Consider the following 19713-nt stretch of genomic DNA (forward strand, 5'->3'; position numbering starts at 1 on the left):
GAGATGATAAAGACATATGGCATTTTGGGAAGAGATCCAGCATGTGAGTGGGCGAAGTATCCTAGATAGTGTTTATCAGAAGTGCAGGCAGCGGTCCCTTGGGCAGGGAGTGGCGGCATGTTCCTGTTGCTGAGACAGAGTCCATTTATGGAATGAGGAATTATGTTGTATTCCCTTGCTTGGAGTGCCATAACACAATATCACACACTGGATGGCTTAAACAATAGAAATGTATTTTTGCATAATTCTGGAGGCTCAAAGTCCAAGAACAATGTTTCCTAAGCTTTGGTTTCTTCTGAGGCCTGTCTCCTTACTTGACAAATGGCCACCTTCTCAGTGTCCTCCCACGGTCTTTCCTCTGTGTGTGCAGGGCCTGTGTCCAAATTGCCTCCTTTTATAAGGGTAGCAGTCATATTGGATCAGGGCCCACCAAGGTGACTTTATTTTACCTTAACTACTTCTTTAAGGGTTCTGATCTCCAAATACATTCTGAAGTGCTGGGGATTAGGATTTCAACATACAAATTTGGGGGGAAACAGTTCAGCCTCAACACACGTGGAAACACACAAATTTTCCTTTTTAGAAAATTAAAAGCAATGTTGGCAGTTCTGTAAGAACTAGCATTATTATGAGCTGAATAATAATATACATTAATCTGGCAAAAAATAAAGCTGTAAAATGGTCAGATGGGAGAGATGAGTGGATCTTGCCTGGGGGGAGGATAGGAGAAAGGACCCTGTAGTGACACTAAAAGAGTAAGCCAGCCAAAGACATGGGTATTCAGACACATGGCAGATGGGCACAGGATCTGAGCATAAAAATAAAAAGATCATGAGAGGAACTGACTAAATTTTGTTTCTGGAGGGATCTAGATATGCTTAGAGTTGAAAGGGACTTTACACACCAACTACTCTAATTGGAGGCCCTGGGGTCAGCCAGCAGCAACAGGGGCTGGAACCAGCCCCACTCCTCCAGGGCGTGACCCTAGCGGGACTCACTCATCTGTTGCTGGACACCTTGGATGTTACAAAGTTTTCTTATGTTGAGTTTACACCATTCTTGCTGTAGCTTTTACTGATTAACCTCAGCAACTGGACTTCTGGGCCAACAGAAATGTGTCTGTCCTTTGTATGTGACATATTGAACTTCTAAACCTTGTAGATTAGTATGGCCCTCAGTTTCAGGTCTTTGGAATAAGTTACTATCCAATTCCTTCACTTGTTCTTTAAGTGGTAAGATTTCAAGCTCTGTCACTCTTCTAGCTACTCCTCTCTACTTGTCAAATCACTGTTAAAAATGTTCTAAACAAAGTGCTCTCACATGCAAAGTGGAGAATGTTGCTTTCTGTGAATAGGACAAATAGTCAAAATGTTGCATTAGATTTTTTAGCACTCACTGACTGATGGTCCGTATTTGTGGTCAAGGAACAGTAAGCAGGAAGTTAAACATTTGCTATATCAGTTACCTACTACTGCATAACAAATTCTGCCCCCTCTCACATTTAGCAACTTAAAAAAAAGAAGAACACTTATTGTCTCCACAGTTTCTGAGAATCAGGAGTTCAGAAGTGGCTGAAGTGGGTGTTCCAGCTCAGGGTCTTGCACAAAACTGCAGTCAGCTGTTGGGTGGGGCTGCAGATTCTGAAGACCAGATCAGCACTAGTGAACCACTTGTGAGCTCTTTCCCTGCTCTAGGCAGGAGCTTTGCTTCCTCACCAAGTGGCCTCTCCATTCCCAACACGGGATCCCCTAGAGCAAGGAGTGTCAAGCCACAGGTCTCTTATGTCCTAACTTTGGAAGTGATGTACCATCAATTTTGCCATATATTATTAGTCACGGGCCAACCCTGGTAAAGGTGGGGATCATGGAGATCATCTCAAAGGCTGACATTTATGAAGCATTTGCTTCATGCCAGTTACTTTTCCTGTGCTTGTACTAGCTGAGTACTTTCCATGCATCATCTCAATGCTCTCAACAACCTCCAAAGTAGACACTATTATCATCATTCTATTTTACACTTGAGGCAACTGAGGCTTAGAAATGCTAAGTAGCTTAACCAAATTGTTTCTTAAGGAGAGCAGATTAAGACATAGGTCTAAACTCACGGCAAAATGGTCTATTTTTTTTTAACCAAAAACCTCTATTCACTGAACTACTAACCAGGTCTCTCCAAATCCATCCTTGTACAAATAATTTTTTAAGTATTGATTGAAGAACTTTGCATTTCACCTCTATTAAATTTTGCATACTTATTAAATATTACAAGGGATTTTTCATTTGATTCTCTTATTTGTGAATTCCTTTCACCTATTTATGCCATCTATAAATCCTTCTCCTATTTGCACACAGGTCATGATGGAAAACAATGCTGAAGAAACCAGAATGCACAGATGTGTCTATAAAACAGGGTATACATTAGGATAAAAAAGTCTGTTGACAAAATATATAGTTTTTGAAGTAAAATTATCTATATAATTGGAGGTTAAATTTGTCCTCCATAGCCAAATTTGTCAATATGGATATACCACAATGGACTTGCCCAGTCTGTCCTATGACACTTACATAAAATTGTCTCAAGACTTTTATCCCTTTCCCTTTGGGAAGATCAGTTCTCTCCCAACATTTCAGCAGGTTCCAGGTTTTCATATTCCTGTGTTCACCTGTGCGTCTGAATTGTTCCCAGTCAACCTCCAGCAGCTCCTGCCACTGTTCACTTCGCTCTTCAGGGTCTTGGTTGTAGAACACTGCTCATCTATTTTCCCTAGAACTACTTACAAGAGACATTATTTATATACCAGGCTTACTAGACATTTTGGGGAGATGGAAAGATTCAGTATCAATGTAACATAAAATTGAGTGTTAGTATTTCCTTTTCTTAAGAGTTCTTTGATCAGCTGGGTTGCTTGTTCATATTCCCTAAAATCCTTAACTCTCAATTCCCCTTACTTCAGAAAGCAGAGCACTTGGGCCTGCATTCCTGATAGAACTCTGGGCTTTCATTATATAAGGATTCAATAATTGCTCTGCTTTCAGCAAAGAATTTGAAGAGGTCTTGATGTTCCATGTTTCCTCTCTCCCTCTTGAGCCTCCATTTCTATTGTCCACCTGTCTTTATAAGTGGAGATGAACAGTGTATTATTTTTTTCACTGGTAGGCCTTACACCAATTTCCCTTAGAAGGCAGAACCTACTGTCAGTTTGGTTTTAAGTAACATTATTTTCTTTCTTCTGTTACAAGCAGGATTGAACCAAAAATACTATGAGATACAGAGGGTTGCCAGGGAGAGTCCAGTTGGCTTGGAGTAGGGTTGTTTTTTTTTTTTAGTTTAAGTAATTACTTTTTTAATTTAAATTACTTTATTGTTGTTCAATTACAGTTGTCTGAATTTTCTCCCCACCCCTTCAACCCCCTCCAACCCCACCTCCTTCCCTTGCTTACACCCTCCTCCTTGGTTTTGTTCATCTGTCCTTTATAGTAGTTCCTGAAAACCCTTCACCCCACTGCCCCTCCCCTCTCCCCTCTGGCTATTGTTACATTGTACTTAATTTCAATGTCTCTGGTTATATCTTGTTTGCTTTTTTATTTTCTTTTTTTTAAATATTTTATTTATTTATTTTTTAGAGAGGGAAGGGAAGGGCGGGGGAGAGAGAGAGAGAGACAGAGAGAGAAACATCAATGTGCGGCTGCCGGGGGCCATGGCCTGCAACCCAGGAATGTACCCTGGCTGGGAATCGAACCTGGGATACTTTGGTTCCCAGCCCACGCTCAATCCACTGAGCTATGCCAGCCAGGGCCTTTTTATTTTCTTATGTTCCAGTTAAAGGTGAGATCATACGGTATTTGTCCCTCACCGCCTGGCTTATTTCACTTAGCATAAGGCTTTCAAGTTCCATCCATACTGTTGCAAAGGGTATAAGCACCTTCTTTCTCTCTGCTGTGTAGAATTATATTGTGTAAGTGTACCATAGTTTTTTGATCCACTCATTTGCTGATGGGTACTTAGGTTGCTTCCAGCACTTGGCTATTGTAAATTGTGCTGCTATGAACATTGGGATACATAGGTTCTTTTGGATTGGTGTTTCAGGGTTCTTAGGATATAATCCCAGCAGTGCAATTGCTGGGTCAAAAGGCAGTTCCATTTTTAGTTTTCTGAGGAAATTCCATACTGTTTTCCACAGTGGATGCACCGGTCTGCATTCCCACCAACAGTGCACTAGGGTTCTCTTTTATCTGCATCCTCTACAACACCTGTTTGTTGATTTCTATATGTTGGCCATTCTGACTGGTGTGAGGTGGTATCTCATTGTGGTTTTACTTTGCATCTCTCTGATGGCTAGTGATGCTGAGAATCTTTTCATGTGTCTCTGGGCCCTCTGTATGTTGTCCTTGGAGAAGTGTCTGTTCAAGTCTTTTTTAAATAAATTTTTAAAAAGATTTTTAAAATTGTATTTATATTTAGAGAGAGGAAAGGAAGGAGAGACACATCATTGTGTGATTGCCTTTTGTGTGCCCCAAGTGGGGACTTGGCCTGCAATCCAGGCATGTGGCCTGACTGGGGGTTGAACCGGCGAAAATTTGGTTTGCAGCCTGTGCTCAATCCACTGAGCTACACCAGCCAGGGCTTGTCTGTTCAAGTCTTTTGCCCATTTTTTAAATTGGGTTATTTGTCTTCCTGGAGTGGAGTCATGTGAGTTCTTTATATATTTTGGAGATCAAGCCCTTGTCTGAGGTGTGATTGGCATATATGTTTTCCCATACAGTCGTTCTCTTTTCATTTTAATGTTGTTTTCTTTAGCCTAAGCTTTTTTTAATTTCATGAGGACCCATTTGTTGCCTTCCTTTATGTCCCTTGTTTTAGGGGACAAATCCGTGAAGATGTTGCTGCGTGGAATGTCTGAGATTTTCCTGCCAAAGTTTCCCCCTAGGACTTTTATGGTGTTACACTTATATTTAAGTCTTTTGTCCACCTTGAATTTATTTTTGTGTAGGTGTAAGTTGGTGATCAAGTTGCATTTTTTTGCATGTACCTGCCCAGCTATCCCAACACCATTTGTTGAAGAGGCTATTTTGATCCATTTTATGCTTTTTCCTCCTTTGTCAAATATTAATTGATGGTAGAGACTTGGGTTTATTTCTGGGCTCTCTGTTCTGTTCCACTGGTCCATGTGCCTGTTTTTATGCCAGTAGCAGGCTGTTTTGATTACAGTGGCCTTGTAATACAGTTTGGTATCAGGTATTTTGATCTCTCCTACTTTGTTCTTCCTTCTCAAACTTGCTGCAGCTATTCAGGGTTGTTTATGGTTCCATATAAATTTCTGAAATGTTCATTCTGTATCTGTGAAATATGTCATTGGTACTTTAATAAGGATTGCTTGAATCTATAAACTGCTTTGGCTAGTATGGCCATTTCAATGACATTAATTCTTCCAATCCATGAGTTTGGTACATACTTCCATTTGTTTGTGTCTTCCTTCATTTCTTTCTTCAGTGTTGTATAGTTTTCTGCATATAGGTCTTTTACCTCCTTGGTTAGGTTTATTCCTAGGTACTGTATTTTTCTTGTTGCTATTATCAAATGGGATTTTTTTCCCCTGATTTCTCTTTCTGATGTTTCATTGTTGGTGTACAAAAATGCGTTTGATTTCTTAGTATTGATTTTGTACCTGGCTGTTTTGTCAAATTCATTTATTAGGTCAAGTAGTTTTTTGGTGGATTATGCAGATTTTCTATGTACACTATGATGTCATATGCAAACAGTGACTTTTGTTTCTTCCTTTCCAATTTGGATGCCTTTTATTTCTTTTTATTGTCTGATAACTGTGGCCAGGACTTCCATACCATGTTGAATAGGAGTGGTGTAAGTGGGCAGCCTTGTCTTGTTCCTGTCCTGATCTTAGAGAAAAAGCTCTAAGCTTTTGTCCATTGAGTATGAGGTTGGTCATAGGTCTCTCATATATGGCCTTTATTATGTTGAAGAGTGCTCCCTGTATTCCAACTTTGCTGAGTGTTTTCATCATAAATGGGTGCTGGCACCTATCAAATGCTTTTTCCACATCTATTGATATGATTATGTGATTTTTGTCTTTTGTTTTGTTATGTGGTATATTATGTTTATTAATTTTGTAAATATTGTACCATCCTTGATCCCTGGGATAAATCCCACTTGGTCACAGTGTACGATCATTTTAATGGATTGCTGGATCTGGTTTGCCAATATGTTGTAAAGGATTTTAGCATCATGATTATCAGCCACATTGGCCTGCAGTTTTCTTTCTTTGTTGTGTCTTTATCTGGTTTTGGGATTAGGATGACGTTGGCTTCATAAAAAGAGTTTGGGAGTCTTCCATTTCTGAATTTTTTGAAATAGTCTGTGGAGGATAAGGATTTGCTCTCCCTTAAATGCTTTGTAAAATTTTCCTGTGAAACCATCTGGTCCAGGGCTTTTGTGTGTTGGAAGCTTTTTAATTACTGTTTCAATTTCATCAGGTGTTATTGGTCTGTTGAGGTTTCTGCTTTTTCTTTATTGAGTTTTTGTAGATTATACTTTTGTAGAAATTTGTCCATTTCACCTAAGTTTTCAAATTTCTTGGCATATAGTTCTTTGTAGAATTTCTCACAATGCTTTGTGTTTTGTGTATCAGTTGTAATCTCTCCTCTTTCATTTCTGATTCTGTTTGGGTCCTCTCTCTTTTCTTGACAAGCCTGCTTAAAGGCTTGTCAATTTTGTTTATGTTTTCAAAGAACCAGCTTCTGGATTCATTGATCCTTAGGGTTGTGCTTTTAGTCTCTATGTCATTTAATTCTGCTCTGATCTTGGTTATGTCTTTCCTTCTACTTGCTCTGGGTTGTCTTTGTTGTTGTCCTCAAGTTCTCGTAGGGGTAGAGTTAGGTCATTTATTTGAAATGTTTCTATCTTTTTTTAGGTGGGTCGTACTGCTATGAACTTCCCTCTCAGGACTGCCTTGGCTGTGTCCCCTAAGTTTGGGGTTGTTGTGAATTCATTTTCATTTGTTTCCAGAAACCTTCTGATTTCTTCCTTGATCTCATTTTTGACCCATTCATTCATTGTTTAATAGCATGCTATTCAATCTCTATGGTTTTGAGTTTGTTTTTTCCTTGATGTTGGTTTCTGGTTTCACTCCCTTGTGGTCAGAGAAAATGCTTGCTATGATTTCAGTTTTCTTGAATTTGTTGGGGCTTGTTTTGTGTCCTATTATGTGGTCTATCTTCGAAAATATTCCATGTGAATTTGAAAGAATGTATATTTTGCTTCTTTGGGATGAAGGGTTAAGTCCATGTGATCTAGGGCATTGTTCAATGCCACAATATCTGTGATATTTTATTTGGAAGATCGGGTCCATTTTGACAGTGGGGTGTTAAAATCTCCTACTATAATTGTGTTACTGTCAATATCTTCTTGAAGTCCTCTATATTTTCTTTATGTATTGAGTGCTCTTATATTGGGTGCATATATATTTGCTATGTTTATGTCTTCTTGATGGATTCTTCACTTGAGCATTATGAAGTGACCTTCTGGGTCTCTTTTTATGGTTCTTTTTTTTTTAAGATTTTATTTATTTTTAGAGAGGGGAAGGGAGGGGAGGGGTGAGAGAGGAGAGAGAGAGAGAGAGAGAGAGGAGAGGGGAGAGAGAGAGAGACATCAATGTGCGGTTGCGTGGGGTTATGGCCTGCAACCCAGGCATGTACCCTGGCTGGGAATCGAACTGGGACACTTTGGTTCCCAGCCCGCGCTCAATCCACTGAGCTACGCCAGCCAGGATATGGTTCTTTTTTGAATTCTATTTTGTCTGATATGAGTATGGCTGCTCTGAACTTTATTTTTTCCCTGTCCATTTGCTAGGAATTTTTGTTTCCTGCCCTTTAGTTCAGTCTGTGTAGGTGTTTTATTCTGAGGTCAGTCTCCTATAGGCAGCATCCGTGTGGTCTAGTTTTCTTATCCATTCTGCTATTCTGAGTCTTTTGATTGTAGCCATTGCTCCATCATGTTTAAAGGTAGTATTATTGATAGGTACTTCTTCATTGCCTTTTTTCTTACCTGTGTTCCTCTCCACTGATTTCCTTTTTGTTTTTAAAGCAGTCCCTTTAGCATCTCCTGCAGAGCTGGTTTGGTAGAGGTATATTCTTTGAGCGGCTTTCATCTGGGAAGCTCCTTATTTGGCCTTCCATTTTAATTAAGAGCCTAGCTGGATAAAGTAGTCTTGGTTGCAGGCCTCTGGTTTTCGTTGCTTGGAATATTTCTTGCCATTCTCTTCTGTCTCGGAGAGTTTCCATTGAAAAGTCAACTGCTTAGTCTTATCAGGGCTCCCTTGTATGCTACTTTCTGTTTTTCCCCTTGCTACCTTTAAGATTCTCTCTTTATCTTGGAATTTTACATTTTAATTATGATGTGTCTCTGAAGTGGGCCTCTTTGGGTTCCTCTTGATTGGGACCTCTCTGTCTTTCCTAAATTTGTGTGACTTTTTCTCTCATCAAATTAGGGAAGTTTTCCATCTTACTCTTTCAAATAGGTTTTCTATCCCTTGCTCTTCTTCTCCTATCACTTCTGGTATCCCTATTATACAGATATTATTATGTTTCATATTGTCTTGCATTTCTCTTAATCCCTCTTCATTCTTTCTGTGCTTCTTTGCCTTGTCTTGCTCATTCTCAGTGTTTTTTTCTACCTTGTCCTTCAGCTCACTGATCCAATCCTCTGCCTCATGGAGCCTGCTTTTGATTTCTTCTACTGTGTTTTTCAGTTCAGAAGTTGTATTCTTCATTTCCTCTTGGCCTTTGTCGATAGTTTCTATGTCCTTTTTCATGTTAATATAGTTTGCAGTGAGTTCATTGTAGTTTCCCTGTGGTTTCTGGTAATTCTCTGTGAGCTCATTGAGCTTCCTTATAACCACTGCTTCGAACTCATATCTGATAATTGACTTGCCTCTATTTCATTTAGCATTCTTTCTGAGACTTCCTCCTTTCCTTTCATTTGGGATTGTTTCTTTGTCTTCCCATTGTTTGTGAGACTCTTCCGGTTAGCCTCTGCTTCTTCTTGTTCTGTTCTGACTCCCTGGGTTTATTGTGTGAACTTCTATGTTAGAATACCTGTGAGATCCAGTGGTGCTGTCTCCTTGATCTCCCAAGTTCATTGGTCTTGGCTGTCATTTATGTTTGCTCTCTGTATGTCCTTGGGTTTTGATTGCTGTTGGGGCTTTCTTTGGTGGATCTCTCCCACCAACTGGTTAACTGAAGGTCACCCTGTCCACCACCTCTTGTATTCTGTTGTACAGGTGTGGGCAGGTTGTGTTGAAGTCGGTTCTTGTGTGTACAAGATTTTGAGGATTCTCTCTTGTTCTTGTTCAGTTGTTTGTTCTGGGTAATTTCTCCACTATTTAGCTGTATTTCCAGATAAGCCCTGGGTTGAGTTAGTGTGGCTTCTACTTCCCCCTTCACCTTCTTCTGTTTTCATCTGTTGGTGGTTCCTTTGTTGATGGGTTTCCTCTTCCAGCTGGTACCCTGGTGTTTACAGCTTCCACTTACTCTTTTTTTGTGTGTGTGATCATTTGGAGAGAGAAGGCAAAATGGTTTAAGATAGCAAGAGTGTATTTTATATTTACAGTACCAGCCTATAGAGAAGAGACAGGAGATCCTTTGGATATGTATAGTGTTAACCGTGATATTTCACCAACTAGCCACTCTTTAGAAAGTGTGGAAAGAAGATAAGACTCTGGTTGCAGAGGAAGGATCTTGAGTTGGATCTAGAAAGCAGTGAGCTTGTAGAAGGTCAGATTATGAGGTAAAGTGAGAATAAAGGATAGAAAATAGGTGTAGTGTGTGAGAGAATAGAGTTAACCACTACAGTAATAGAGTTGAGGAAACTGTGAAGTGGGTTAAGATCTGAGAGGGGTGCTGTGTAGTATTTACAATTGTATGGAATAGCTATTATTTACAATAATAATGGAGCAATAATCATATGACAGAATCTACATAATATGTATAAGAATAGGGACTATAGGACCTTGAGTAATGTGCTAATGGAACACAAGTAAAGTGAAGGACAACAAATTAACAATACACTATGAAAGAGAGAACAAAGGGAAAACAGTCAAACAATGCAATTTAACCAGCCAAGTGAAGAAGACTAATCAGAAAGAAGAGCAATACAAAAATACTAATAAAAGATGTAAGAATAATGAAAAAAATAATACAAATATGCAATAACTTGCAAGTTCTCTGTAGTAGCAAAGTAAAATTTGTCTCGCTGTCTCAGCTGTTGAGATGCTCCCTCTTTGGGTCCAACTCTGGTCTTTTCACAGTTCTAGGTTTTTTTGTCTCAATTTTGGGAATTATTAAAACAAAAAAAAGAAGGAAAGAAGAAGAGATAAAAAGGGAAGGGAAGAAGGAATAAGACAAGAAAGAAAGAAAGAGAGGAAGGAGTTAAAGTAAAAAAAAATAAAGAATTACTTAAAAAAATAAAGTCTCCTGTTGGCTTCAAACTAGCCAAGCCAGTTTTTCTGTTCTTCCTGGCTGCAGCAGGCTGGGGGGTGATTGATTTCGCTTTTCTCCCTTCCTGATTGGCAGTCAGCCTCCAGCCCAGTTCCCCAGCAGCCTCTGGTCCCACAGGTTTAGGTGTGCACTCTCTCTGGGCCTTTGGGTGTGGGCTTGAGGACCTCTTCCCGGGGGCTTCAGGTGTGGGCTCGGGGCCTTCTACAGAATGCACTCTCCTTGGGTTGTGGGCATGTGCGCTTGGCCTGGCCATCTCCAGTCCCTTAAGTTCAGGCGCGCACTCTTCCTAGGGCTATGGCAGTGTGCGCAGGGCCTTTGGCACCACCTTGGGGGCACCGCGCAGCTGAGTGGGGAGAAGGCCAGAGTGACTGCTGCAGGAGAATTCCCCAAACAGCCGCCAAGTGTCTTTTTTCACTTTTTCTTTTTTGAGAAATTCCTCCTGTTCAAGCCTGACACTCCCTACAGAAGCCTGGCCTCTCTCTCCCACAGCCCAATTCTCCAACCAGACCGGGGACAATCGGGGTCAGGGCCTGTCCTGGCCCAACTCTTAACTCTCCCCAGTCAGTGTCCACAGACTCTGTGGGTGCTCACAGCCCCCATGTGTTTGCCACTTAGTTCTTATTCCCCTCTCAGGGACTCCAAGCAACCAGGTCTCTCCCAGTGCTGCTCAAACCTTGTTTGATAGGGGACAGAGCCATTGACTTGGCTATCTCCCAAGAACCCTGTGGCAGACACAGCAGGTGCCCGGCATGGGGCAGCACCTGCCCTGGTCCCTGAGCTGGTCCTGGGGATCTTGTTGTCCTGAAGCACTCTTCTTAACATCTGGCTTTTCAACGTCCTCTATAATTTTTGATCTCCTATCTTCATATATGCTGGGGTACTACTGCCTGTTCACTCTGTTCCTCAGTAGATCGGCTAGGTGTTTCACGAATATGTAGAGGGAAGTGGGCTTCTACTCCCACCTACCTCACCACCATCTTCCTCCTCAGTTCATGGAGTAGTTTTTTTAAAAGTGCTCCCTCACATTCTCAAGAAGTCCTGGTTGGGATCACAACTTACACAATCATTCTAGTCAATGACGAGTGACAGAATTTTTAAAATGTCATTGATGTGACAACATCATACCAAAAGGAACTGGGGCAAACGCTAGGTTAATTTTGCAAAAAATGTTTTAGTTTAATGCCCTTGAACACATTGACCAGTAGTGACCTGACCTATTCATGCATTTATAGTTTCTGCAGTAGGGACCTTACCAATGTGTCTCATATTTTTATGGTGTATGGAGAGGTTCATTTTTAGAAAATAAGGGCATGAAAGGGGAACTAAGGAAAGCAGATGTGTCTGTGTACATATCAGGTATCAATAAAGATAAATGACAGGAGCTCCCTGAGCTAGCAGGTCTCATCTCTGCTCTGTTTTGCCATAGTATTTCCCATATTCCTTCCTGAGGAAAGAACCCAGGGGGTGAGGCTTTTCTCTGTCCACTGGGAACACTGCAGCATGTCTTTGGAGAGTCTACCAGATTGTTTCCTCTGAGGAACAATTTTTGAGGGGATAAGACATAGATACAGGATAATATATCACAAATAGCTTTGTTATGTTTGTGCCACAGTGACGGATGTTGAAGTGCAAATTAATATAGGTTGGGGGTAGGCAGAGTGTGTTGAGAAAGAGGATGTGGAAATTGTAAGACATTAAACTAGACTTTGAAGGCTGGATGGCATTCAGTTGATGAAGAGATAGAAGAGAGGAATTAAAGACATGGGAAGAATTTATCAGTAGAGATTTTAAGCCCTGTGAATAGCAAAGTACCTGGGATCTTCATTGGATCAGTCTGGAAGGAAGATTAATGTAGAAGCTGGGTATATAATAAAGCCAGAAAAGTATAGATACGGAGGCAAGAAAACTGGGAAGGAATTAGTTAAAACCCATTCAGATGCTAGATAAAAAGAACCTGGGTACAAGACAGTGGCAATAAGTGTGCAAAAGACAGTGTGATGGTGAGAAAGGATGGCTAACTGGTTGGGGAGGCAAAGCTGGAAGAACACTGAAAGATAAGGTTTCAATGGGATGAACATGAAAATAAATTGTGCCCTGTTACAGAAGTAAGAAAGTAGACAAATGGGACTTTTTTTTGATGGCTGTGGTAAGGATCAAGAGAGAGGAATACAAGGGAGTAGAAATGACAGCAGATTATAGATAAGAACATGCACCAGGAGAAGGCCACATGTACAAGCCATGTCACTCTTTGACATAGAATGCTATAAAGCATACATCTCTATGTCTATCTGTCTATGATTTATCTATCTTGAACAGGGAAGCCTTACTTTCCTTCCTTCAACATTTTCAAGTGCCTCACTCTACCATGGGAATTATTAACACAATGAATTCTTTGTCTTTACTGAGATCACAGTCCATAGTATGAGGCCAACAAGTAAGTGGAATTGGCAGAATAGTATTTTGGTGTAGTGATCAAGATGGGGTGCCCCCTGCCCCTGGCCTTTTTCCTATTGCTCCCTTGTTCATAGTAAAATAGCAACAAGGGCAGGAATGATATAGCAGGGAAGGAAACCAAACCTTTAAATCCAAAAATTGAGTCTTAAAAATTTAGAGTCCAGAGCTTGCAGAAGCCTCATCCTTTTGAGGATCAAAATCAAAGTTGACACCAAAAACAGTAAATGATGATAATGTGAGAGCCAGTCCCACTGCCCCAGTAAGAATGTGTTGGACTGCACTGGAGTGGGGCAGGAGGACAAGGCTCAGGGAAAAGAGAGCTGAGAAGGAAGGGCACCTTGCTCCATACTCTGGAACTTAGCTCTTGGGGCAGGGTTTGGGAGATGGTGTACAGGTAGACCCAGCAGAGGTTTGGAGCTTTGCAAGCAGAAGGTCCCTACTTTCCATTTCTTTTGAGAGGTAGCAAGTCTTGTAAACCAAATGTCCACCTTCTCCAAACTTTTCCAGGGGCATGGATGGTGAGGAAGCAATAAAGACCAACTTGGTTGGCAAGAATTTCTCAGAGCACCAGAGCCACAAGGCAGACAGAGGTGGGCGTCTGAAGAGGGTTGGTGGCTGGAGGTTAGAAACAGCAGGGTAGTACAAGAACCAAGGACTGAGATTAACTGCGGCTGCTGACTTGGGGAGCGGATGCAGGTGACAGAAGGCTGTGGGATGATGGCATTTCAACCAATGCCAGTATGGACAGAGGTTAACTGATATCCATATGCCATATCCTCATTGATAGTGGACCAATGGGATCATCCCTACTATCACTCCAAAACTTACAGGTAACACAGGAGTCCCTGAACTACCTAGAAAAGCCTGATTTATCTCATTTCAGAATGAACTGAGATGAAATTTAGGCCACTAGGTATACTAAAGACTTGACAAGATTTAAACATTGTCCTTTTATCGATCTGAGTTTGTGGACTGAGATTATGCTTGCTTCAAGATAACTGCAGTGTAGTGTGACAAAGGCAGATGGAGCCCTGGGTGCTCTATGAGGACAAGTAAGAGGTCTATCCAGTCTGAAGAGGTTGGAGTAAACAATGTGCCACACTGAGCGGAGTACTGTGGGGTGAAGGACAGCAGTGGTGAGGGGTGAGATAAGGGACCCCCTTCCTCGCCAACCTCTAATGGCCACAGTTCAGGGAGTGATAAAAATGAGGCTGCCAAGTGAAATGCAATGGGTTGACTGGTTCAAATCCAAAAGCCCTTTCACATGCAGTACATTACTGAGGTTTGAAGAGGAATGACATTTTCATTTCAGAACAACCATTCTGGGTGAATGTAAAGAAAGGACTGGGGACTGGCTAGCTAACTAGCTGCTTCTGGAGGCTGTTTTTCATTCTGCCTCCTGTCTTATCTTTACTACTGATACCACAGTGGTCCTAATCATCCCAAAGCCTGCACTGCATCAGAAAAGAGGAAGGCACTTCTTTCCAAGTTTTATAAAGTGACAATCAACAAAGAGTCCAGAAATAAGTGTTTGGGAAGTGAAAGTTACTGTTTAGTATCAAAATTGGTGGAGTTTTAATAGCCCAGTCTTAAGTTTAGAAAACAAAATAAGCTGGTGTGATATAGCACATAGAAATGTCTCCTACACACATATGCACACACCTAATATTCTATATTTAGTGTTACTGAGAGGGAACTTTATAATAAACTGAGAAATGTGTATACTTTTATTTACTCGAAGTTTACTTTAAAATAATGATTGAGATATTTATTGAGAACTCAAAGATTCTCAAAGATGAACAAACTAGTTTATAAAATCCTTTTAGCTAAAAAATGCAAAATGAAACTGCTATCACAAAACAACTTTGAACTTGGCTGTTTCACACTCAGAGAATGGCTTTCTTTCAGGGAGGATACGAAACATGCACTTTGCAATGACGTTCTTCTTTTCTAATATAAGTGGAAGTAGCTTAGCTTTCTATTTCTGATTCAAATTAGGTTTACTAGCCCTGGCTGGCATAGCTCAGTGGATTGAGCGCGGGCTGGGAACCAAAGTGTTCCAGGTTCGATTCCCAGCCAGGGTACATGCCTGGGTTGCAGGCCATAACCCCCAGCAACCGCACATTGATGTTTCTCTCTCTCTCTCTCTCTCAAAATAAATAAATAAAATCTTAAAAAAAAAAAAAAGAACAGTGAGAAGAATGGCAGCTGCCATTTGGTGCTGCATCCACCACCTGTGTATCCTGGTTCGTGCATTATCAGTACACTGCACATCTCAAAAAAAAACCCCATTAGATTTACTTGTGAGTTTGTTCATTTTTTGTTGTTGTTTTTATTGTGATGGAAGGGCTTCTTTGGTTAAAACAAAAACAAAAAACAAAAACAAAACTGAAAACTAACTTTGTAGCAGAGAGACCACTAGTCTTGGAAGAAGAGAATACTGAGATGACTGAGAGTTACATTCAGTAACAACAAAGGAATTTCCAGTTCTAAATATTTAAGAATACCAGAAAGAGTCTGTTATCTAATAGAAAATATCCTTTTTAACAACAATGCAATGAGATGCACTGCACATTTCCTCAGAGTTTGGCCCTATGATTGTTCAGCACATTTCCTCAGAGTTTGGCCCTATGATTGTTCAAAGTGGAGCCTTGTGTTCTGAAGGCAGTCACCTCTGCCACTGTGATAACATCTCTACATTTTGGTTTCTTCACCAGCAGACTGAGGGATATAATACCTTCTTCTTGGGGTTCCATGAGAATTAAGTAAGTTGTTGCTAAGGGAAATGCCTGCACCAATATTGGGGTTGGTATGTGCTCAGTACTCATTAGCATCCTGCCCTCTTCACCAAAAAACTGAAGCAGAAAGCTGCATTTATTTCTCTCCATGGAACTAAGAGAGTGGGGACATTGAGTATATATTTTTCATGTTTTTTCACCCTTTAAAGGCTGGCAATATATCCCAGTATAGATGAAGCTAATAACAAGAAAACAGTCACAGGTTTCCATTCTCTCTCTCTATCCTATGCTAAGTTATACAAGGGCAAAGAAAGCACCAGAGAAGAAAAACATCATTAAGCCCATCCTCTGGCATCAGACAGTCCCATTTCTCCTGAGAATCCTTCAGAGTATCTATAGTAGGACTCATTTCCTCTGGTTGGGCAAAACCTAAACACAACCCATCACATTCTAGGGTGCTGGGAGTCTGTTCTGTTCCTCAAGAGGGTGCCAGAATTCTTGACTGAAGCTGTTCAACCCAATAAATAAAGAGTCTTCCATGTGGGGAGAGCTAACATTTATTTAATCAACAAATGCTGAGTGCCTGCCAGGACCACTGCTAGTCATTGGGATACATAGAACATGTGATCAGTCAACATGAAACTGCATGACATCAGCATGCTCATGTCACGCAGATGCCACTGAGTGACAGTGTGCACAATGTTTCATTAAACACCTATTGACATAATAACAATAGCTGATGACATTACAAAAGACAAACTCATATGCAAGAACTAAAGAGCATACAAACCAAGGTCCAATGCAGCAGGAGCTGGCTGGACAGCAACATGGGCAATGCTTAGACAGCTGTGGATGACCCTTGACAGTTCACTTTAGGAATGAACAATTTTACTATGATCTAAAAATTTCTAATTCCCAAACTGATGTTTCCATTCCTCAATAAAGAGTGAGCCAAACAAATGATGAAATATTGACTGAATCCAACTATTTCATGCATGGATGGGGAAAATCTAACATCTTTATTAACTGCAAAGAGAAAACTCTAGTAGACAGGTAAAGATGACAAAAGTTTTTCTGAGCATAACATAAACATACAAAACTCAGCAAATGCTTCTGTTGTTGCAAACACTATCTTCAAAAAGAGTGGTCAGGAAGATACTGACAATGGAACAGAGCTATTTTTTCATCTCCAAAATGGCACTTCCTGGTCCACGGTGCTTAGCGCTGCAGATGTTGCAGAACTGTGCAGGAGAGGTCTAAAATATAATTTAAAAACACAGATTAAAAAAAACCCTTTTGTTTCTACTTTCATATTCAGAAATATTATGGGAGCATCAGTCAGGGGACAAGGAGGATGCTATGAAATGTCATTTCTTTTCCTTGAGATTATTGCTGATTCACATAGGATTCCATTTAGAATAGCTGTTATTCAAAGAACACCCCACAGAAAAACAAGTCCAATGTGACAGAGAGGAACATGACACTAAAAGAGAGCAGGGTCATGATGCAGAAATTAGGTTGAGAGCTGTACAAAACATACAATGGTTCTTACTGTATCATGTCTCCATAGCTCAACAGTCATCAATTTTACCTGAGTAAATCACTTCAATGAATATGATTTTATAATGCTTAGTTTAATAACATTTTTATGTTTAAGTATTAAATGAATTAATTTTCCTAACATGATATAAAACTATAATTTTGGGAACTCAGGGAACCATAGGATGACAGGCTACAATTTGAGCACATCTACAGAATTGACTGCATCAATTTCTCTTTAGTTAATGGTGGCTAGCTGCCAACTCACCATGCTGGGCACAGGCAGGCACTCCTTGTGGAACATATGCCGGCAATGGAAGACCACCACACTGAAGGGCTTAGCTGCGTCTGGGGGCAGAGGGCAGAAAAGAGAGAAGGACTCAATGCAACAAGCAGATCGGAAACTTACAAAACCAGTCTTTTTTTTTCCCCCATTCTCTCATACCCTTCCCTTTGGCAACCGTCAGTTTTTTTCTATGTAGCTGTGTTTTGTTTATTCATTTTTTTTAAGAGATTCCACATATTAGTGAAATTATATGATATTTTCCTTTTCTTTCTGACTTCACTTAGCATAATATAATACCCTCTAGGTACATCCATACTGTTGCAAATGGCAAGATTTGTTTTTGTTTTTTTTATGACTAATATGCCATTGGATATCCCACATCTTCTTTATCCATTCATCTATTTATTGATGGAAAACTAGGTAGCTTCTATATCTTTGCTATTGTAAATAATGCTGCAATGAACATAGGGGGTACCTAAGTCTTTTTGAATTCATGTTTCTTTCAGATCAATACCAAGTAGTGGAACTGCTGGATCATTCAGCAACTCTATTTTTAATTTTTTTTTCAAGGAATATCCATACTTTTTTTTCCACAATGGCTGCACTGATTTATAATCCCAACAGTACAAAAGTGTTCCCTGTTTTCCACATCCTGGCCAAAACTTGTTATTCATCGATTATTTGATGATAGCCATTCTGACATATGTGATGGTGATATCTCATTGTGGTTTTATTTTGTATTTCCCTGATGATTAGTGATATTGAGCATCTTTCCATATTTCTGTTAGATATCTGTATATGTCCTCCTGAGAGAAACGTATAATGAGGTCCTCTGCCCATTTTTTAATCAGACTGTTTGGTTTTCTTAGTGTTAAGTTGTGTAAGTACCTTATACATTTTAGATATTAAACTCTTATTGGACATATCATTTGCGAGTATCTTCTCCCATTCAGTAGGTTCTTTTTATTTTGTTTATGATTTCCTTCACAGTTTAAAAATTTTTCAGTTTGATGTAGTCCCACTTGTTAATTTTGTTGTTGTTGTACACATTCCAAAAGATACTGCTAAGAGCAACGTCAAAGAGTTTATTGTGTATGTTTTCTTCTAGAGTTTCAGGTCTTAAACTTAAGTCTTTAATCCATTTGGAGTTTATTTTGTATATGGTCCAATTTAGAAAGTGGCCCCATTTCACTTTTTTTGCATGTATATGTCCAGTTTTCCCAACACCTTTTACTTAATGAGACTGTTTTAACGCATTGTATATTTTTGCTTCCTTTGTTATAGATTAATTGATCATATAAGCAAGAGTTTATTTCTGGGCTATTTTATTCCATTGATCTATATGTCTGTTTTTATGCCAGTATGCACTGCTTTGATCATTTAGTTCTGTAGTAGTTTGAAATCTGGGAGCATGTCACCTTTCCCTTTGTTCTTTTTCAGGCAGGGCCTTTTGTGGTTTCATGTACATTTCTGGATTACTTGTTCAAAGAAATATGCCACTGGCATTTTTATTTATTTATGTATGTATGTATGTATGTATGTATGTATTTATTTATTTATTTTTAGAGAGGGAAGGGAGGGAGATAGAGAGAGATAGAGAGAGAGACAGACAGACAGACAGACATCAGTGTGCGGTTTGCTGGGGGTTATGGCCTGCAACCCAGACATGTACCCTGGCTGGGAATCCAACCTGGGACACTTTGGTTCCCAGCCCGCGCTCAATCCACTGAGCTACACCAGCCAGGGCCACTGGCATTTTAATAAGGATTGTAGTGCATCTGTAAATGACTTAAGATAGTAGTAAAGACATTTTACGATTACTAATCTTTCCACTCCATGAGTGGAATTCCATTTATTTGTTATCTTCTTCAATTTCTTTTAATATCTCACAGTTCTCTCAGGACAGGTCTTTCACCTCTTGGTTAAATTTATTCTGAGGGTTTTTTTTTTTAATGTAATTGTAATAGGATTTTCTTAATTCTCCTTTTGGAGAAATTAATTCATTACTGGTTAATGAAACAGTAAAAAATTATGTATGATTTTTCTATCCTGAAATTTTACTGAATTCACTTATTAATTCTAATAGTTTCTTGGTAGGGTCTTTAGGGTATTCTATGTAAAGTATCATGCTATCTGCAAATAATAAGAGTTTTATTTCTTCCTTTCTGAGTTAGATGCCTTCATTTCCTTT

The 19713-nt window shown here is 39.8% G+C and overlaps 1 protein-coding gene across 1 annotated transcript in view; it reads right to left on the reverse strand.

The window, feature by feature from the left end:
* Positions 1–15895: 15895 nt before the first annotated feature.
* The window catches only part of VPS41 (VPS41 subunit of HOPS complex), a 221749-nt gene continuing 217931 nt past the window's right edge, over positions 15896–19713 (reverse strand). The window contains 2 exon segments of the mRNA XM_028525988.2: positions 15896–16953; positions 17505–17584. Of these exon segments, the coding sequence (XP_028381789.1) occupies positions 16873–16953; positions 17505–17584 (161 nt within the window). The 3' untranslated portion in view covers positions 15896–16872.

The sequence above is a fragment of the Phyllostomus discolor genome, chromosome 10 (assembly GCF_004126475.2).
Source record: "Phyllostomus discolor isolate MPI-MPIP mPhyDis1 chromosome 10, mPhyDis1.pri.v3, whole genome shotgun sequence".
NCBI classification, from domain to species: domain Eukaryota; kingdom Metazoa; phylum Chordata; class Mammalia; order Chiroptera; family Phyllostomidae; genus Phyllostomus; species Phyllostomus discolor.